Source organism: Hesperophylax consimilis, chromosome 6 (genome assembly GCF_061612785.1).
Source record: "Hesperophylax consimilis isolate HC1 chromosome 6, BYU_Hcon_1.0, whole genome shotgun sequence".
Lineage (NCBI taxonomy): Eukaryota > Metazoa > Arthropoda > Insecta > Trichoptera > Limnephilidae > Hesperophylax > Hesperophylax consimilis.
Genome location: NC_142841.1, coordinates 4,940,926 through 4,963,959, shown reverse-complemented (window position 1 = coordinate 4,963,959; position 23,034 = coordinate 4,940,926). Strand labels below are relative to the sequence as shown.

Sequence of the window (23,034 nt, the reverse complement as noted above, 5' to 3'; positions counted from 1 at the left end):
ATAAATAGTAGGAAAAGAATTGGTCCTAGGTGGTAACCTTGGGGGACCCCACTTGAGGCAAAAAAGTGTGAGAACTTGTGGAGGTAATTTTTACAGATAATTTTCTGTATGATAAGTAACTTCTAAGCCATTCGAGAAAGTTGCCGCTTATTCCCAAGTGTTCTAATTTTTCCATTAAAATGCGATGAGAAACAGTATCAAAGGCTTTGCTAAAGTCAGTATAAATTGTATCAACTTGAAAACCCTTGGATAGTGCATTAGAAATAAAATTTTCGTAAAGCAATAAGTTAGATGACGTAGATCTGTCTGGAATAAAACCATGTTGAAATGTTGATTTAATTGGTTTAATTTGATGCATGATTTTACTTAATATAATCTTTTCTAAAAGTTAAGGTAGTGATGACATAATACATATGGGTCTATAATTTTCAATTTGACATTTATCTCCTTTTTTAAAAATAAGTGTTATAAAGCTACTATTCCAAATTTCAGGAAAACAACCTGTAGATAAGGATAAATTGAAAATTAAAGTAATAGGAAGAGCTAGAACATGAATACAGTTTTTAAGTAATATTGAGGGAATCATATCTGGCCCCGAAATCGACCTGGTATCCAGCTGTTAGATAAAAGTCACAAAATCATTTACTACCACATGGATGTTATGCAAGTTGAGTGAGCTTTCGGTAAATTGGGGTTTATCGAGAGAGCCATATTCATGGAGGTGTCTGCATTTACCTAAACGAAAACATTGCCTTTACAGAACTAGAAAGTGTTAAACAAATAACGAAAGAATTTGTATTTGAATGTGTTGGTATTGAAATCCCAAAGCTTAAAATGATAATTTGTACAGTTTACTATAATGACTCTGATATAAATATTTTTTTTTAACAACTTGAACTATTATTAAACAAAATTTGCAAAAACAACAAAAAACAAATAATACTCTGCGGTGACTTAAATATTGATACAAGCTACAAGAACAAAAACGCAGATTCACTCAAAAACACACTAAAATCTCACAACATACGCTTGGTTATTGATAAACCTACTCGTATACAAGGAAATAAAAAAAGTATAATTGATCATATAGGTACAAATATATCAAAAAGCTCTTACACATGGGAAGTCACAGAATTAGCTGTATCAGATCATATGGCACAGTTAATGCACGTAAAAACAGAATATAATATAAACCAAACGTGGTATACAAAAAAACAATTATTTAACACAGAAAACACAAACATTTTTAACAATTACATATCGTGTATATGTTGAGAACCACTGAAATCCTTTGAATCCATTAATGACAGCTACGAATACTTCATTAATGAAATAAATAATGGTATGAAGCTTTGTTTCCCCTTTAAACAGTATAAATATCCCCAAAAACGCAAAATAAATTGGGTAACGACTGGTATTAAGATATCTATTAAACAAAAAAGACATCTGTACATGAAACAAAAAAACACAAATGACCTCACAATCATAAACAATTACAAACAATACAAAAAAATTCTCAGTAAAGTAAAACAGGTAGCTAAACGGAATTACAATAGTAAACGAATTCAAAACGCGCAAAATAAAACCAAAACATCGTGGAACATAATAAAAGAGAACTCAAATAATTCTAATTCTAAGAGTAAACCAAAAATCTGTCTTAAAATAAATGATAACCTGGTATCAGAACCAAAAAACATTGCAAATGAATTTAACATTTTCTTTGCACCACCGCCACCACCACAAAACACATCTCTACATCCACAATCTGCCAAAACAGTCAAAAACAAACAGTCGCGATCATTCTTTATAACGCCTGTAAACAGGGAGGAAATTATTAAAATCATCGTAAAACTGAAAAATAAAAGCAGTGTCGGCACTGACAAAATCCCTATAAAAATTATAAAAGCATGTGCAGAAGCGTTAAGTTACCCGTTGGAAATATTGATTAACAAATCTTTTGAATCAGGAACCTTCCCAGAACAATTAAAACAATCTATTATTGTACCTTTGTATAAGAAGGGTCCTAAACAGGAAATCTCAAACTACAGACCGATATCCTTATTACCAAACTTTTCAAAAATATTTGAAAGAGCCATGTACAATCGCATTTATAACTTTCTCGAAAACTTTGAGATAATATGTCCACAACAATTTGGATTCCGTAAAGGCCGTTCAACAACACAGGCAGTTTTCAATTTTTTGAACAAAATTCTAGAAAATATTAATATTAGTAAAAAAACTGTAGGTATCTTTCTCGACCTCTCAAAAGCATTCGACAATGTTGATCATGAGCTTCTTCTAACTAAACTTGAACATGTGGGTATTAGAGGTCTAGCATTAAAATGGTTTGAATCGTACTTAAAAAATCGTCAGCAGAAAGTTCAAATTTCAAATATCAATGAAAAAATGGTCCAGTACATGGTAGAATCCAAATGGAGAACAATAAACAAGGGTGTGCCACAAGGAAGCATTCTTGGGCCTCTCCTCTTCCTTATCTATATAAACGAACTTCCAATAATTGCTGGCACAGAATGTTCAATGTTTGCTGATGACACCGCTTTGTTGTTTGAATGTAATGGAGACGTTGACGAATTTAACAAACAAGTTAACGAGACTTGCCAATTAATAGCAAACTGGCTGTTATCGCAACATCTATCACTCAACACAAACAAAACCCAAATTTTAAAATTTTGTCCAGTGCAAGCTACACCTATAAATATAAATGTAAACATTAATAATAATATTATCGAACCTTCCCAAACCTGTTCACTACTGGGAATGGAATTAGATATAAACATAAACTGGAAAGAACATGTCTCAAAAATTGTAGCAAAAATCAGTAGTTTTTCTTATGTTCTGGGTACCTTAAGAAAAATATTAAACACCGAATCAGTAATAGCCGCATACTATGGTTATGTATACTCAATAATAAAATACGGTATTATTTTTTGGGGAAACTCGGTAAACGCTAAAGATGTTTTCATCATACAAAAGAGATGCATAAGAAAAATTACAAACTCTGATCGTTTAGATTCATGTAGACCTATGTTTAAAAATCTGAAAATTCTGACAGTCACAGACATATATATATTGGAGTTATGCATGTTAGTGCGATCATCTACAGACAAGTTCCCACTAAAAAACTCACAGAAAACTTACTAATACCAAAAGCAAACAAAACAATATTCCAAAAAGGACCATACTACATGGCCATTAAAGTATATAAAAACCTTCCACATAACATTAAACAAATACAAGATACACACAAATTCAAAACGTTACTAAACACTTTCCTTGTTAATAAATGTCACTACACGTTGAGTGAATACCTCACGTAAATGAAACACCTATTTTTATTGGTATATATATTTGTATTTTTTTATTTTTTCATTGGTATATTGTTATTTTATCTGTATAAACATTGTAATTAAATAAATGTGGTTAGCTGGAAGAAATGGGGTCTACCCATAAGCTATACCTTTTGTAATTTTAATTTTACAATAAATAATTTTTGATTTGATTTGATTTGATTTGATTTATCAGATAATATGTTGTCATTGTCTTCAACATATACACTCTTGAAGAAATCTGCAAATAAGTTTACAATATCGTTTTTGTCATAACCCACTTTTTTCCCGTAAAACATTTTACCGGGAAAGTTAGAGTTATTTTTCCGAATTTATTTTTTATCGATCGTTAGATTAATTAGTTCAGAATTGAACCATTTAGGGAATTTAGAAGTTTAATATTTTTTTAGGGGTACAAATCTATCGATTGCTTGATAAATTACATTGTTAAAGTATTCTAAGGCCTCATTTAAACTTGAGCTTTTACAAGTGAGATCATAAGCCCAATTATAAGTAGATAAAAATTCTATAATCTTTGGGTAATCTGCTTTTTCAAAATTACGCTTGACAATCGTGGGGTCAATTACCTTAACATAAGTATTGAGGTAATTGATTATTAGAGAGGGGTGGTATTTATCGAATGGAAGAATCATTTCATCAGAGGCATACACATTAACAATAGAAGAATTTGTAAAGACAAGATCGAGAAGACGAGAATTGATGTTGTACACATGGTTTTTCTGATGCAGATTTAAAAAGTTCGACATTTCTATAATTTCATGGGAGCCATGATTGATGGTGTCCGGACTCGAGGACGCGATGTTCTCAATATCCCATACAATATTTGAGAGGTTGTAGTCACCCATCGGAATAAATGTAGCATCAGGAAATTTTCTTCGCATAGTTTCAACTTCAAGGTGGTGCTCCTTATATGTTGGCAGGCCGGAGTATGGTGGTATATATGTACAACCGATTATAAGTTTTTCATTTTTTAAGGAAACCATTACAAACACTTGTTCAAGATGTTTGTGAAGGCATTTCAGTTTCTTCGAATTCAGTTTGGTTGATACTGATAATAGTACGCCGCCACCTCTTGTTTTATTGCTGGAACTTTGACATCTGTCGTTTCTGTAAATGAAATGATCTAAAAACCCCAGTTCTCGATCGTTTATGCCAGCATTTAGCCATGTTTCAGTAAGGGCATAAATTTCGTAATTCATCGCTGGTAATGTACATTTTAGTTCTTGAAGTTTCGTTCTCAGTCCTTTTACATTTTGATAATATATTATTAGTTTGTGAGTCAGTTTTTTGGATTTAATTTTACAATTTTTGGGTGATTATTAATGTACTTGATTGTAATATCTTGCTCACCCGATGATTGCCTATTTTTTAGTTCGATTCGTAAATTATTTAGATAGTTCCTTTGAGCAACTGATTGATCACGGTACATGCGGGTGTTATTCTTCAGCAAGTGTTTTTTGCCGAGTAGGATTTTCGGCCATTTAGACTCAGCGAACTCGACTTTTACACCCCTTATTAGTATCCTTTTTCCCGATTCTGTAAATTTTCAAGTCAAGAGAATTGGTAGAGTTGTCCATGTCGAAAATGATTTTTTTTATGCTGGTATTGTCGTCTTTCATAATATTAGTCTGGGTCATTGCTTTGATTTCGGGAAAGTTACATATTATAATTTTTTTCCCTTAAATTTTGATCATTCATCTCAGCAATAATATCGCAGATGTTATTTGTTTGCAAATTAGTAGTGGTAACAGCAGGAGGAATATTTTTGTACACTGATAATTCGCCTTCTAGGGTAGCTATTCTTGCAGCCATTTGGCCTATGGACCCTAGGATATTATTAGTTTTGGGCATTATTTTGGCAATATGCTCCTTGGTAAATTTGTTATTGGGATCCATCACAATATTTGTTAGTGCATTGATCGCATCTTGTGCAAGGGATATGTATGTCTGCGCATCCATGATGAGTTCGGATTTGGGTTAATAAAAATTGTTAATGAATAGTAGGTTAAACTCCCCTAATTACTGTCTGGAATCAAGTTCACTTACAGGTAGTAATGAGTAGGTATCAGTACCTACTACGGTCACAAGGCGTGCGGAAATGCAGGTTACCTGCCTTTGGTGTAACAATAATATTAAATGTTGAATTTAAGTAAAGTTATTATTATTTGTTATTAAAACTTCGGGTTTTTATTTTGTTGTTGAGGACACACAGAAATGAACAGATTCACAACTTTTACACTGGAACACAATGGCACAGGAATAGTGTGTTTAGTTTTATTTTAAATATTTTGTCTACAGAAATAATTCGTGACTGGTTTAGGTAACTGTTGTTGAGTGAGTGAAGTTATCGGCGTCTAGTTGTGAATTTTTCAGTATAGGTGTAACTACAGCTGACTTGGTTCAGGAAAGTCACCCGTGCTCTGTGATTTATTAAAAACGTGAAATAGGAATGGAGCTAAAACAGTAGAACATTGTTTTAATAACCATGTCGGTATAGGATCAAGACTGCACTGCTTATTAGGCGAGCTTGAAGTAATTTTTATTACTTCTTCCAGCGTTGTGGGTTTAAAGGAACACAAAACTCCTTTAGAATTTAAAGTGAATATTGGCGGAGGGGTGTGAGGTGCGGAAGCACGAATGGATTCATTTTTTTCCCGTAAAAAAATTGAGAAGGCTACCGGGGTAATATCTTTTTTCGTTGGAACAGTGACTTCGGAAATTACAGTCTTTATTGAGTTCCAGAGACGTCGTGGGTTGGTTCGCTCAGAGTTGATCTTTTCTTTTCAATACTCTGATATTTTGGAATTTATTTTACTCGTTTATTGTTTTTGAGAAAGGATCCACTCGTCTCTTACAGTGGATCACCGAAGAGTTTTTTCTATAGGACCTCTAAAATTTCCGCACAAGTCTCTTCTCGTTTCGACATTCCTCGTCAAACCAGCCGTCAGACTTTCGAACTTTTCGAGTTTTTGATGTTTTACGGGCATATTTATTTAACAGACATGAAAGTGTTTTATTATGTCTTGACAAGTTCGGTAGGGGTCTTTATTTCACAAACATTGAGTGTACATAATAGAGAGGTCTTTAACTCTTCCATAATACATGAACGACGTTTCTGAAGAAGAAGCTGTGCATCCAATATACTCGTGTTAAATGTACCTAGACCTACTTTGCTTCCTGGTCGGGCTATTATGGCGACACCCCCGTAATTCACGTGTGAGATATAATTTAATGGTTTCTTTCCACTAGGTCGGGCTTCTTCAAGAACCACATACCCTAAAGCTCGGAGTCTCTTAATTGAGTACGAATCACTTTTCTCGTGCCAAGTTTCTGTGACGGTAAGGATGTGGAATTTTTGGTCTCTGAAAATATCGTCCATCACCTCTAGTTTGTTGTTAAGGGATCGCGCATTCCAGGAACCAATCGCAAGCTGTCTGCTCCTATAGTTGGCATGTCGTTATAATCTTATTTCATTTAAGTTGTTGGGAAATTTATCAGAATGGCGGAGGGGTATAGACGGTAGATAATTCGGTTTGTAAATTGGTCCGACTACTTGAATACTCTGTACTGACGGAGACTTATTTTTATATTTTTTCCGATTTTATGTCCGGGTTAAATCTTCCCCATAGGAAAAACTAAACCCTTCCACACACTTTTCCACAAATGATCATTTAGTCAATCAACATTATGCAAGTGCAATATATAAGCAAAATAAATACAAAACAATACAAGAACAACACGTCAACTCACCAGAGATCAAATAGAAAAATAATTTACCGACTCCAGATATTTTCATATCAGAGGGTTCGGCTCGGTAGAACTCCTAACAAGGCCTATAAATCCTACTGATCCCTCAACATAAATATTCAAAAAATCTTTCGTTATCCTACTTGTATTCAAAATGACCGACTTTTGCATCTTTATATATAATTTTTTGGATATATCTAATACGCCTAAATTTTTAATGAGAGAGCTAGGTATAATGCCAGTAGCCGAAATAACGAATGGGAATATTTTAACGCCAAATTCTTTTTATTTCATTTCCTAAATCTGTGTATTTTCTTATTTTTTTCATTAACAGATTTTTGAATATTTCAGGAATTTGGAATAGAGACATCAATGATATAAGTTATATTTTTTAATTTTGTCATGTAAAACTATATCGGGTCTATTATGACTAATCGTTCGGTCTGTTTGTATAGTTTTATCATAATATATTTAATAAAATTCGTTTTCTAAGAATGAATTTGGTTCGTATTCATAATATGGTACTATATTACGGCAGTCTAACGACTTACGTTTAGTTACCAAATTTTGGTGAATTATTTTTAAAACTTGATTGTGCCTAAATGTATACTCGGACGGTGCTAATATAGAACATCCCGATATAATATGTTCTATAGTTTCCGGAAAAGCCAAACATTTTCTACACCAATCATCAATTTGATTTGTATCTTTGATTATATGCTTTCTATATTTTTTAGTATCAATGACTCTATCCTGAATGGCAAGTATAAATCCTTCTATTTCTGCGCTCAACTCTCCAATACTCAACCATTTGTTTGACGGAAATGTGTCAACATACGTTTGGTTGAGATAATTGAAATGTTTTGCGTGTAAAATTTTATTTGACCAGGAATCTAATAATTCCTGGTTGGGATTTATAAAAAGCGTCCAGCACGGCAACCACGAAATCTAATTTTACGAGTAGTATTGTTATCGCGTGCAAGGTCATACAATGATATTTTTAATATAGGATCCATAAAAATACTTTCACTTTTGAGATGGAGTAGTGTGGCCCTATCGTATCGGATATTGTTTACAATCACCATAGTTCAAAGAATACCCATTATAAATCACTTGACGCACTGACACTGGACACTGCTCGCTATACTCCGTCCAACTTAAGAACGACCTGTTGGAGTACCAAATTAGGTTCGTTCTGCGCATACTACCCCCCCGCTCCTTTCCTTCGCCATCGCTCGGCTATCTCCAGCAATCTTTGCTGACAATTCGTTAGTCGTTAGTGCCCGCGCTTAGAGAAATTAACCCATTCAGACCCTGCTATAAAATGGATGTTCAGCCGATATGTCCGAATTCATTATCACCAATTACGAAAAACAAAAAAGGACAGGTAAACATTATTTATGTGTTATTTGTATGACTATTCGATTTACAACAATGCATTTTTATAATTCAAGGATATAGATAGGTAATATATGTATAAAATTTGTGAATGTTGGTGTTGATCGGTTTTTTTTTATGTTTATAGGTGGTGCACAAACCTCAACGGACAATGATAATAAATATGTATAAAAGTGTTTTATCTGGAGACCCTGATATCTCACAAACATGTGCTATTCACTTAATTTCTGAGCAAACGGGTATTGGGCTACACACCATCAAATATACGTTATTGCGGTATACAAGAACCGGTGAAGTCAAATCGCCAAATAAAAAGAGAGAGCGACTGAACTTTTTTGATAAAATCGATGATTTCGATAAAAATGCCATAAGATCAAAGATTCACACTTTTTACTCGGAAAAGCAATATCCCACAATAAATAAAGTTTTGCAGAATGTCAATAACGATGATTCTTTGCCAAATTTTAAGCAGCACTTTCCACAAGGTAATCAAAGAATTGGGTTTTCAATATTGTAATCGAAAACGTGACAGTTTGTTGACGGAGCGTGAAGACTTAATTCTTTGGCGTAGAGATTACTTAAGAGCAATCGAGAGACACCGTAGGGAAGGTCGTACGATATACTACCTCGATGAAACCTGGATTAATGCAGGTGATGTATCAAAAAAAAATTGGGTTGATAAAACTGTTAAATCGAGACGAGATGCTTTCGCACGCGGCCTTTCCGTAGGACCCCCTAATCCAACCGGTAAGGGAAAACGGTTAATAGTTTTACACATTGGAAGTGCTGCAGGTTTTGTTCCGAATGGTCTTTTAATTTTTGAATCAAAAAAAATTCGGCGGATTATCACGACGAAATGAATGGGGAAACATTTTTGGAGTGGTTTAAAAACATTTTGCCATCACTGGATGAAAACTGCTGCATAGTTATGGATAATGCCGCATATCATTCTGTCAAATTGGACAAGCTTCCAACGAGACAGTGGAAAAAAGGTGACATCATTCAATGGCTTGAAGAAAAAGGAGAACGTCAGTTCATACAGGGGATGAACTGACAACGATAAGTATGATAAGTATGTGGTAGATGTTACTGCGAGCGAAGTCAACAAAACTGTGCTCCGATTACCTCCTTATCATTGTGAGTTAAACCCGATTGAATTGGTGTGGTCAATGGTTAAACAGCATGTCAAAGTTAACAATACCTCCTTCAAAATAAGTGACGTAAGACGACTCATGCAAGAAGGTATCGAAAAAGTCACACCAGAACATTGGAGTAACTTTGTTCGACATATTGTTGGTAGCGAAAAAAATTTTTGGAATATCGATCACATTGTTGATGAAATCGAGGACAATAATGATAATTCGTTAGCTTTTGAAATTTCAAATGAATCATCTGAGGAAAATTAATTTTTTTTTAATGGCAATGATGATATTTTCAACTTTGGATTGATTTTATAAATTTTATAATTTATTTTATTTTTTATTTTTTTATTTATTTATTTATAATGTATTACAAAAAACATGGTAAGTAACACATTATTCCCAATGAGTTGAGATAAAACTCATTACGGGAAGTACAGACACATAAAATACATTTTACAAGGATATTACACTTTTAAAAAAATACAACATATTGAAAAGGAAAAGAAAAATACATTGTTAAGAATAGAGATTTTAGAAATACTGAGAGACATCTATACACATGAAACATAGTAAACCAACATATGAAAGCGAGCGAAAATTCACTGGTTTAAAAACATTTTCAGGAAATAATCTTTAAGCGTTTTAACTAATATTTTTTTGTTAGTTACTGATTGCTTTTTTTCATTAGGTAATGCATTGTATTGTCTATATGCAATATATTGTAATGAGTTAATACCAAATTTTGTTGTGTGGGTAGACGATGCTAGGTGTATTAGATTTTGGGACCGTGTTTTGTGCTGGTGTATGTCTGAATTAAATGCTGGTTTGATGTTAGTGTGTGAGGATCTATGTATGATTTGTAATATTGTACAAGTGATATTGTATTTAGGTAGAACCGTAAAAGGAAGTATGTTTGTCTTTAAATATATATCTTTGATATGTGTATCCCACGGTAGACGGTAGATATTCCTTATTGCTCGATTTTGAATCACTTGTATTTCTGATATTTGTTTTTTAGTAATAGTGCCCCAGATACTAACTAAATAACTCAGATGGGAGTGAATCATCGCATAGTATGTGGCCCGTAGTAGAGATGTAGAGAGAAGACCTTGGAGTCGGTACAGTACGCCGGTTATTGGGGATATTTTAGATTTCACATGCTCAACATGGGAATTCCACGAAAGTTTAGAGTCTATTAATAGCCCTAAATATTTCGTGACTTCTATATTTTGGAGCTTCTCAGTTCCAAGTGTGATATTTATGGGCACATAATCCTTATTACCGAAAGTTAGGTAGTGCGTTTTTTTATATTGAGGCTCAATTTATTAATACGCAGCCAATTAGCTAGAATTGAGACATCTACATTCATTTGAGACTCCAGGTCACTCAGGTTTGTACTGTGATAATAGATTACAGTGTCATCCGCATTAAGTTGGAGGTTTCCAGAGATACCACATTTAGTTATGTCATTGACATATAGCAAGAAAAGCAGAGGCCCAAGAATTGATCCCTGTGGCACTCCACATGTGATTTTACCTAAGCCACTCGAGACACCTTTGACTTCAACAAGACAAAATCTATCATCTAAGTAGCTTCGGAGGAGATTTAGGGGCTTCCCAACAATTCCCAAATATTCCAATTTCTTTAAGAGTATTTCATGATCGACCATATCAAAGGCTTTTTTGAGATCTATAAATATGGCTGCCACATATTCACCCTGGTCTATATACTGTTGAAGGTTGGAGATAAAATCAAAGGCGGCACATTGAGTACTAGAATTTTTCCGAAAGCCATATTGTTGTGGTGTAAGGATATTATTCGCAGATATGTATTTTAGGAGTCTATCTTTGATTATGGTCTCAAATACTTTTGAAAAACCCGATAGAAAGTGATATAGGACGGTAGTTAGAGATACATGTTTTACAGTCTCCTTTGTGTATAGGTATTATTTTCGCTAACTTTAATTCATTTGGAAACTTTCCCGAGGACAGTGACCAATTAAAAAGTTCTGTAAGGTGACCCGCTAATTCTTCTTTACAAGTCTTAAGAACTGATGGTGTTACTCCATCGAGTCCCGGTGCTGCTTTCAGCTTAGTTTTAGAGATGATCCTCAGTACCTCATCTTTGTTTGTCCTAGCCATGTACAAGGATTGGCAAGCCTTCGGTTCCACAAATACGGTATTACAGTCATCCGGGAATGACGGAATGGTAGCTGCTAGCTTTTTTCCTATTGAGAGAAAAAACTCATTAAATGCGGATGCTATTTGGCTCGGATCCTTAATTACGCAGTCATTTACCACGAGGGATTCTATTTCGTTAGTTGGTTTATGTGTTCGGTTTGATAGAATAGAGTTTATGATTTTCCAGGTTTTAGTGGGGTTATTTTGGTTTTGTTGAAAGCTGTTCGCATAATATTTGTGTTTTAGATTTCGCCTATAATTAGTAATGGTATTTTTCAATCTCTTTTTAAGTGTTACAAGAGTAAGATTACCAGGGTCTTGTTTCCACTGCTTGTGAATCTGGTTTCGTTCTTTGATTAATGTATTTAATTTGGAATCAAACCACGGAGTATTCAGTTGTACCCGACTTCTTAATCCTGTTTTTGGTGTAGTTGTACCTGATTCTATTGCCTTTTTAATGTGATAATTGAAACTTTTAAAAGGGTCTTCTGAGTTGCTTAAGTTGATCGTGAAATTGTTATCAAGAAGATAGGATTTTACTGACATACTGTTGATGATAGGTCTCGTAATCCGGGATTTGGTTCTATTATTAAAACATTTTTTTAAGTTGTTCTTATAATCAACAATAAGTATATTATGGTCACTAAGTGGATCATCAATATTCGATATAGTAGTCTGAATGTTTTGCCTATTTGATAAGATGTGATCTATTAAGGTGCAGCTTGTATCAGTGACTCGTGGGAAATGTTTTGTTATGTATTGAAAAATTGTAAGATTGTAAGATGTTGCAAAAATTTAATGAAGAGTGTGTGGATATGGATATGTCAATGTTAAAGTCTCTGTTAAGATTTCAGGTACTGAAATATTAATATTGGTGCTTGTAACCCTATGGGTGTGGCAACATTTATTGTTGTGTTAGCGATTGCCGGGGCAATTTCGTATTGCCACGGATTTAATCGTTCTTCTTTTGTTACCATCCGTCTTGGGCGGTCGTTTTGGCAAAACGGCAGAGCTGCCAGGTTTTCACTTACATGTGGTTAATAAAACCGCGGAGAGAGATAGCAATATTGGGCTCACCTTACATGAGCTGCCCTACGGGTCTTTTTTATTGTTAAAATAAAGACCACTATTCGAGAGCTGGAGTTATTATTGAAGACTTACTCCAGTCACACTTCCTTGGAATCTGGTGACTCACCACGCCGGATTGCTCTGTCAGGAGAGTGAAGTTAAGATCCTGAACATGATCATTCGAGCCGGATGATTATTATTTGGATTGATCCATTTGAGACGGAAGATCATTATTTGGAGTGGTCCAGTCGGGCCTCATCATCATCGGGAGTGGTCCAGTCGGCGTCCTCATCACCATCATTGGATTGATCAAGCGAGCCTCATCACGACGCTCGCATGCACAGCAAATCAGGTTGTAGCCTTCCTTTCATTGTCCTTTCAAATTCCATTTAAAAAAGCTAAAAATCTGTGTAGATGCCACATTATTTCGTATTGATTATATCGAATTATATTCGGGTGTTCATAATCAGATGCTTTCAAAATAGCATAAAATTGTTGGTGATAATAATTTTTATTGTTGTATTCTGCCGAATAACTTTGCTTTGCTTACCTACATATCTAGCCACGCGTTTGCAAGCTGTCTTTGCAATTTGCATGCCATAGTATTGTAATCGGTTTCTTTATAATCCATAGTATTATTATTTTATTCACGTCAAAACGTCAAACTGCCGTTTCGAGTTGTGTATTAAGTTTTAAATCAGGTTATTGTGTTATTCGTTTCTAAAAAATGGAACTCGACAAGTTGGTTAAACAGCGCGGGGTGTTGAAAGGTTCATTAACGAGATTTGAAACCTATTTAAGCAACGAAAATGATATTAGGCCCAGCGTATTGTCGTCGAGATTAGATGCCATCAAACCTTCTCTGATGGAATTCTCCAAAATTCAGCTGGAGATTGATTTATTGAATAAATCAGAAGATCATGACGCGAGGGATAATTTTGAAGGTACATATTTTAATTTAATTGCATTAGGACAGGAAATATTATCAAAATTTAAGAAGATTGAAAATGTCCCAATTACATCTGTGAATTTACCACCAATATCAATACCAATTTTTTCAGGTTATAGTCATAAATGGTTGACTTTTAAAAACTCGTTCATTGCCCTAATTCATGATAACAGTAAATTAAATCATGTTCAGAAATTTCATTACCTTATTAGTTATGTGTCCGGAGACGCACTTGATTTGATTAGTTCTCTAGAAATAACCGGGGATAATTATATTGCAGCCTGGACGATGCTTATTTCAAGATACGAAAATGTCAGACTTATTGCAAATAGACATCTGAATTTCTTATTTAATGTTACACCGTTAAAACGACAGAATCATCATGAATTGCGAAATTTAATTGATCAAGCAAACATTCATTTGAGAGCTTTACATAATTTAAAGCTTCCAACAGAACATTGGGACACATTAATTATACATATTCTAACCTCAAAGTTAGATAATCACACACGTAGCCTGTGGGAATCCATGGAGTGCGATAAAGTTTATCCTACGTTCGAGCAGTTTAGCAATTTTATTTCACAAAGGTCACAGATCCTGGAAACTATCCAAGGTGATAATGGTGGAATGCAACAGAAAGAGGAACCAGTTGCAACAAAACCAAAGTTTTTTAATTTTAAGGAAAGGAATTCTACGAACAAGGTTACGTTAGCGTCAAGCAACGTTAATTGTATGCTGTGTAATGACAGCCATTTCATTTATTCTTGTAAAATATTTGTTAACAAAGCACCAGCGGCACGAAGAAAGTTCGTTTCAGAGAGAAATTTATGTTATAACTGCCTAAAACCGGGGCACCCTTCAAAGGTGTGCAGGTGGAAGGAAAAATGCAGTGTTTGTGATCGAAAACATCACACTCTGTTACATATCAATACTGATAATGTACAAGCGGGTACTTCAACTGGCAAGGGTCAGTCGGAGGCACCAGTGAATTTAGCGTGTCATAGCGACATGAACGGGCGAGAAATTTTACTATCTACCGTAATAGTAAAAATAAAAGACGCGTACGGTGGAACACACAAAATACGCGCACTTTTGGATTCAGGTTCAATGTCTAATTTTATTACAAAGGATACTTGTAAGAGATTAAATTTGCATTGTACAAAATTGAACATACCTGTTTCAGGTTTGCATAATAATTTAATTCATGTAAAGGAAACAGTTGACATTAAATTTAAATCATTATGTTCTCAATACGAGGATGAAATATCTTGTTTGGTATTAGATGAGATTTCTTGCAATCTTCCACAGACCGTGATTAACCCAAAAATGTTGAACATTCCAGATGGTGTCCGGTTAGCTGATCCGCAGTTTTACCAGCCAGCTTCTATTGATATGCTGATCGGAGCAGAGGTTTTCTGGCAGGTGCTTCGTACGGATCAGATACAGTTAGGAAAGGGTAAACCTACATTGCATCGAACGGAGCTAGGCTGGATAATATCAGGAGCTGTACAGAGTCGTCATAATACGAGGCCAGTTAAAGTTTGTCATATTTCATTAAATTCTTTGCAGAACCAAATAGAAAGGTTTTGGAAGGTTGAAGAAACCGAAAATAGTAAGCATCACTCTCTGGAAGATAGTGAATGTGAAAGGATTTTCGAAGGCACGCATAAACGCGATGCAAACGGTAGATTTGTAGTCAACTTACCGTTTAAATCTAACCTATCTCAATTAAGAGATTCATTTAGTATTGCTAAAGGTAGATTAGCGTCAATGGGAAGGAAATTCTTAAGACAACCTAGTTTAAAGGAACAATACTCGGAATTTATTGATGAGTATCTTGCGTTAGGTCACATGACTGAATGTGAACCTCCAAAACGCGATGAAATTACTTATTATTTACCACATCACGCTGTATTTAAAGAAGCAAGCACAACTACTAAAATTCGTGTTGTTTTTGACGGGTCGGCTAAACCCGCTCGAGGGATTTCTTTGAATCGCGCTCTAATGATTGGGCCCACCATTCAAAATGATATATTTTGTCACTTGGTATTTTTCAGAAAACATCAATATGCAGTCACCGCAGATATTGCAAAGATGTACCGCCAAATTAATATCAACCCGGAACACAGAAATTACCAACGTATATTATGGAAAAGGGATGCGGAGGATTGTTTGAAACATTATACGCTAAACACGGTGACATATGGTTTGGCTCCTTCGCCTTATTTAGCAATACGTTGTCTTCACCAGCTAGGTAATGACGTTTCATTTACTCATCCATTAGCTAGTAAATCCCTTAAGGAAAATTTTTATGTAGATGATTTTTTTTCTGGTAGTGATTCCATTGATACTTGTCACGTGCTTAAATCCCAAATCATTAATGCGCTTGCTACAGCAGGCATGGAGATTAGAAAATGGAGGTCTAATGCACCCTCAATTAATGATTCTAAAGATAATTTGGAATTATTGCCAAATGAATCCAATGAAGCTAAAATTCTAGGATTAATATGGGACACCAAACTTGATGAGTTTACTTATCAGGTAGAAAACATAGACTCAAAGTTAGAAGTAACAAAATGTCAAGTTTTATCATTAATTTCAAAGGTTTTTGACCCTTTAGGACTGGTAGGCCCAGTAATTATTGTCGGTAAGATAATTATGCAAAGATTGTGGAAGCTAAAAACATCCTGGGATGACGAGCTACCCAATGACCTTTTATTGGCCTGGCAGACTTACACGCTGAGTCTCAGTAAAGCAAATCATATTCGTGTACCGAGGAAAATTTTCTGCTTCAATAAAAAATCTTTTAGCTTACACGGGTTTTGCGATGCATCTCAAGTAGCATATGGCGCTTGTCTGTATTTAAGATCTACCGATGAACACGGCATTCACCAATCACAGTTAATATGCGCTAAATCTCGTGTAGCCCCACTAAAAAATTTATCGTTACCACGTCTTGAGTTATGTGGAGCACAATTATTAGTTAAATTAATGAAGCGGGTGACGGCAGCTCTCCAAGTAACAGTTGACACCACTTTGTGGTGTGATTCGTCAATAACATTGGCTTGGATTGCAGGAGAACCGTATCGTTGGACTACTTTTGTTGCTAACCGCGTATCAGAAATACAACGTGAAGGTGATGGCGCTATATGGCGTCACATTTGTTCAACTGAAAACCCAGCTGACATAATTTCCAGAGGAATAACATCTCAGCAGTTGAAATCATCTTCATTATGGTGGTCAGGACCACCATGGCTCACGTCCGACGAGGATAAGTGGCCACGTTCTACATTTGATACTCCCACGGAGTTGCCAGAAACGGCGAGGATAGTTTTGGTTACTAGTAGTCCTGTCGATTGGGAAATATTTAATAATTATTCTTCATTAAGACGACTGAGGCGCGTAGTTGCTTATATGTTACGTTTCATACATAACTGTTCTAAACGAAAACCGATGCGGGTCGACGAGCTTTCTGTAATCGAACTGGAACATGCCATGCATGTAATGATTTTGAATGCTCAGCGATTCGCATTTCGTGATGAAATAGCTTCTTTAAGTAATGGAAGATTTGTATCTAGGCGGAGCAAGGTAAAGGCACTAAATCCTTTTATGCAGGATGGGTTATTGTGTGTTGGAGGTCGACTATCACAATCTGATATTACCTCGGTCTCTCAAAAACATCCAATTTTGTTACCACAAAATCATAAGTTGACTGACTTAATAATAACCCATCTGCATTATGAGAATTTGCATTTAGGATGTAATGCTCTGCTCGCATTACTGCGTTTACGGTTTTGGCCAATATTTGGTAAAAACGCAGTAAAGCGAGCACTGCATAAATGTATTTTATGTTTCCGAGTCCGTCCGCGCGAGTGTCGCCAGCTCATGGGTGACCTTCCTGCTGACCGATTCCGAATCCAAAGACCATTTTATGTAACCGGCATAGATTATGCAGGTCCAATTTTAATTAAGTCTGGTTTAACCAGAAATGCTAAGAGTGTAAAATCTTACATATGTTTATTTATTTGTTTTTCAACGAAGGCAATTCACCTAGAATTAGTGACTAATTTAACTTCAATGGCATTTATGAATGCATTGAAAAGATTTATAGCTAGGAGGGGTAAACCCTCACGACTCTTTAGTGATAATGGAACTAACTTTACAGGTAGTTATAGGGAACTTACTGAACTATTTGATTTTTTGAAGGCATCTGATAAGGAAATCCATAATTTTTTAGCCCAGCAGAATATTAGCTGGAGTTTCTTGCCTCCCCGCTCACCGCATCACGGTGGACTTTGGGAAAGTGCAGTTAAAATGACTAAGTTACATTTAAAAAAGTCAATGCGGTCAACTGTTTTGACATACCAAGGCATGAATACCATACTAATACAGATTGAGGCTTGTTTAAATTCCCGTCCTCTGACTCCATTATCATCAGATCCAAATGATTTAAACGCACTCACTCCTTCACACTTCCTTATTGGCGACAACCTGTTAGCATTGCCTGAGCTTGATATCCATCATCTGCCTACAAACAGGCTTAATATTTACCAAAAGATGTCTACCGTTGTTCAATCTTTTTGGCACAGATGGAGCCGGGAATACCTAGCAGAATTGCAGAACCGAGTCAAATGGCAAGAAGGACGTCAACGCAGTTTACAGCCTGGTGACATGGTCATCATCAAAGACAACCAACTACCTCCGCAGTACTGGAGGATGGCGCGAGTGATGGAGATCCACCCTGGTCAAGACGGACGCGTCCGCGTCGTCTCCTTGAGGACGGCCAGAGGTGTCACCAAAAGAGCCGTGACACAGCTCTGTCTACTTCCCATGGAGGATCCTTCCTCCAACCTGGATTAAGAACAAATTACAACACTAAAAGTGATGTTATGTGTGAATCAAAATGCCGTCAGGCTCAACAGTGCCAAGTGATAAGATATTTTCTCATAAGTGGGTGCAGCGCACCAGAAGTTTCTACGTTATTAGACTTTTATTTTTTAATGTCAAGTCTGACATAGGGTTATATACGTTGTTATAAGTTTTTTGTTATTATTTTGATATCCATGTATTGAATATTGTTTATTTTTGTATGTGAACCTGTTGGGTAAATTCTGAGTACCAATGTTGCAATCTCTTCCTACATTATTTTATGAAAAACGACTATTCCTTAATACTCGTTTTGGGGCGGGAATATGTTAAGATTTCAGGTACTGAAATATTAATATTGGTGCTTGTCACCCTATGGGTGTGGCAACATTTATTGTTGTGTTAGCGATTGCCGGGGCAATTTCGTATTGCCACGGATTTAATCGTTCTTCTCTTGTTACCATCCGTCTTGGGCGGTCGTTTTGGCAAAACGGCAGAGCTGCCAGGTTTTCACTTACATGTGGTTAATAAAACCGCGGAGAGAGATAGCAATATTGGGCTCACCTTACATGAGCTGCCCTACGGGTCTTTTTTATTGTTAAAATAAAGACCACTATTCGAGAGCTGGAGTTATTATTGAAGACTTACTCCAGTCATACTTCCATGGAATCTGGTGACTCACCACGCCGGATTGCTCTGTCAGGAGAGTGAAGTTAAGATCCTGAACAGTCTCCGAATATTAATGTATCTTGTCTACTTTCGTTCAGTATTTTTCTAGATGTATTAGAAAATCCTGCATATTTGTGTTGGGTTTTCGATAGATAGCATAGATTTTAACTGGTTTCCTATCACTGCTACTAAGCGTTCCTAAAAAGGAATTTTCATTTGAGAAATTTTCAATAATTGCACATTTCATAGTATCAATCACATATATTGCTACGCCGCCTCCTCCTTCGTTGGGGCGAGAAGCAAAAACACTTTTGTAACCATTCAGGGAGTAAAATTTTTCCTCTCCAATCTTAAGCCACGTTTCCGTAATGACGAGCACGTGTACAATGTACCGCGAACTTCTTACTTTTTCTTCGATCTCATCAAACTTATTACGGATGCTTCTCGCGTTCATATACATTATTCGTAGACAGTTCGTCACGGGATTATAATTCTCGATGGTGAGGCACTTATGCTCATGTATGTTACACTCCATAATCTATAGTTGCAAGGTCGTTCTTGAGTGCAGCGATGTAGGCCGGGCAGTTGTCCCTATCTCCAGTTGAGTGATCAGCAGGCTTACCAAATCTGGTGCATGTCGCGCAAACTGGTTTGATGGTGGAATTTGGGCAGGACTCACCAGTATGATTCTGTTGAGCACAATGTCCACATGTGGGTTTGGTATCTCTGCAATACTTGTATGAGTGACCAATCATGTGGCATTTGGTGCAGACAGTAAGGCCAATAAAATCTCGGACGCGGCAAATAGTCCAGCTTATAAATACTTTCTCTTGCTCGACTAGAAATTTACGTACGGTAGCGGGTACTGCGTAGATACGGTGACAAGCGTTACCTGTGCGAGCACCAGCCAGGTGACTTAGTTTACAGCCTGAAATAGTTTCTTCAATGTCTTCAACGTTGGGAATACCAGTGAGAGCCATCCTTAAAAAATCTTCGTCGGTCAGGTCCCGGGGAACATTAAAGAATATCAGTCTCGGTAGACGCTTTGACGGTAGTCGGGCCTTCAGTTTGCTCGAGTTGTCGAAGCAAGGTGCATTTAATAGCTTTTGTTGTTCGCCCGTGGTTGTCGTATTGATCAAGATACCTTTATTTCTTATTTTTTTTATTCCCGTGACCCGAACGCCTAGTTCAGATGGCCGAATTGTATCTTCAATCATTTTTTTCGTACCGTCACTGTCCTTTGTGGCGTCCGCATCCGTTGGAGAGATGCAAACGGCAGGTCTTGGTGGTCCGACGCGATGTCCTTGTTGAGTGATTGGTGGGGGTTGGTGAGCATCATATGGCTGTTTTCGGGCGATGTCAGCAAAGGAGAGGATAACCTCCGTTGCCACTGCCACTCTCCGCATTACAGGCCCGAGATCAGCCTCTAATTGTATGATTTTTTGCTCAAGGTGCCTTTTTTCCCTCTTCTCGTGGCGTATTTTTATTTCTGCCATTCTAAGTTGTGCTGTAACTGTAGCTAAATCCGCACGCATCGTCTCGCGCTCCAACAACAGCTGAGATACGGATCTGAAAACTTCCGATACGTTTCTAGCGATCCTCAGCTGCTGGTCTTTTGAGAACTTAGATTGCTTCTCTGCTAACACAAGTTGAAGAGCTGTCAAATGTGCTTGGGTTTCATTGAGCACATCTACTCCTGAAGCGCAAGGATATTCCGCTTCGGTGACGTCCGAGCCTTTGGATGACGTGACCGAGCTGTTTTCATCCGCATCCTCAATCGTTACGCACTTTCCTCCTATATCCTCTGGACTAGGAGACATTACGGTGCTTATGTGTCGTTTTTTAGGACGATTCATTATTAAACACTAATTTATAAGGACACATAAAAATAAAACAATGTTTGAAACAAAGTATTAGGTTCTGTTCAGCTTTGCGCCTGAAAATTCGTAGGTGGGCAATCGGTCTAGCTTTATGTAAATCAAAACAAAAGTCGCCGTATCGAGTTTTTATATCACGATTTTTTTTATATTTGCACTAATTGAGCACAAATAACTTTAAACAGTTTATCACTATGAATGTATCTACGAAATCCACTATCGGTTTTACCGAAAAGTTTCTGTTTTATTCACGAAATTATCGGATATGTTTTTTTGTAGGTTTTGGATAATTTTATTTAAAAGAAAAAATACACAAATGTATACTAAAAAGTATTTTGCGAGATGAGAGTAATCTCTTTCGACGCACAATTGTCACTTTAAAAGGATTTAATACAGAGGATTTAGATAGTTTCGATTGTAAACATGGGGTATCACAAATTCACAACACAAACGCAACCAATAGGAGCCCTGAAAGGTGAGCTCATAATTAAAGCGGCCAATCCGCGCACTTTATCCGTTGTACACAACACTTTGGTTTGAGATGCAGTGAATTTTATAGTTTATATTATTAAAAAAACAATGGTAAAATGTTAAAAAGTCACTGGAGAACACTACCACGTGTTAAACTTTCGTTGTTTTTAACGACGATTACGTTTTTTCTTCCGTCGGATTTATTATAAAGTTGTTTACTATTATTAACGATAGCTTGACAGAGCACGACGCTTCGTAGGTACTTCTCATTAACTCTGATATAATTTTATAATTTCCGATTTGATAAATCTGATGCCTAATAAAGTACAATATGTATTGTAATACTATCATCATCATTATTTGAATATATTAAAATGTTTTAATTTTTAATTTTATTTATCGGTAGGAAAATAAATTAAATAATTAATTTATTAAAATAGTGGGTCTGAATGTGTTAACGCTCGTCCTTTTAGGAGTGGGGTGAAGGGGCGGAGACATGCGCGTCCACGGGTTGTTCTAATCTTCGACCGAGTATAGTCTTTCAAACTGCACGTGTCGCTAGTACCTTCGGCCGATTACTGATGCTGCAGCATTATTGTACATTTTCAGAACAACGTGGCAGATTTGACTTAAAATATTTGAAATTTTGTATTAAAACTTGAATTAATCTCAAATCAACGACACTCAGATTATTTTATTTTTGTAAATTAAACTTAAAAATTATTGCGGTTATTTTACACTTTAATACTCCAATATTTTCAAAATAAACTAGACCACCTCTCACTTTATAGATACTATACAATACATTTTATAATTGTATTTGGTAAATGTCAATGGCGGTATCATCTGAGATGGTCTAGCTCTAGCGTTTTGTTATGTTCTTTAGAATTTTTGATTGATGGCCTAGATGAAAATGAAGATTTTGAGTTAAAGCTGCATTTTTGCCACAAATAATTGTGATTTGCTTCTGTTTCACCAGAGATACAACTCAAATACTGTCTGGTTTTGCAGGGAAAGCATAAAATATATACAAATGAAATTATCTGGTAAAACCTATGTTGAAACAGTATTATTTTTAAAAATAATATTAGAGAATCATAAGTGCGCCGTAAATTCATGATTCTTGTAATTACTAAATTTTGTAAAATCTGTGGAAAAAGTCAGTTTTTTGTTCACTGGAGCCTTTTGCATCATGATAACATTCTATCTAAAGAAAAAATCGCAATTTTCAGGGGTTCGTGATTTTATAACTTTTTTAAATTTTTCACGGCACAAGTACCCTTACAGTAATAAATACAG

General features: G+C 35.9%; 1 protein-coding gene and 1 pseudogene across 3 annotated transcripts; both read left to right on the top strand.

The window, feature by feature from the left end:
* LOC149422864 (heat shock 70 kDa protein cognate 4-like) overlaps positions 1 to 23,034 on the top strand; it is a 68,145-nt pseudogene that overhangs the window by 2,961 nt on the left and 42,150 nt on the right.
* On the top strand, positions 13,548 to 19,102 carry LOC149422865 (uncharacterized). 3 transcript variants are annotated; one of them, XM_089632325.1, is made up of 3 exons: positions 13,548 to 13,847; positions 15,910 to 16,106; positions 18,442 to 19,102. In XM_089632325.1, exons 2-3 carry the CDS (start codon positions 16,000 to 16,002, stop codon positions 18,710 to 18,712), a joined length of 378 nt encoding a protein of 125 aa, XP_089488451.1. In that variant the 5' UTR covers positions 13,548 to 13,847; positions 15,910 to 15,999; the 3' UTR covers positions 18,713 to 19,102. The 3 variants fall into 3 exon arrangements, with proteins under 3 accessions (XP_089488451.1, XP_089488452.1, XP_089488450.1); XM_089632326.1 differs by lacking the exon at positions 15,910 to 16,106; XM_089632324.1 differs by lacking the exon at positions 13,548 to 13,847 and having other exon boundaries at positions 15,597 to 16,106.

Excerpts from the sequence above, each read along its gene's own strand:
- LOC149422865 (XM_089632325.1), top strand. The coding sequence starts at position 16,000 with ATGGAAAAGGGATGCGGAGGATTGTTTGAAACATTATACGCTAAACAC. Across the intron at positions 16,107-18,441 it reads ACGTTGTCTTCACCAGCTAG|ATGGAGCCGGGAATACCTAG; the intron begins GTAATGACGTTT and ends TTTTTGGCACAG.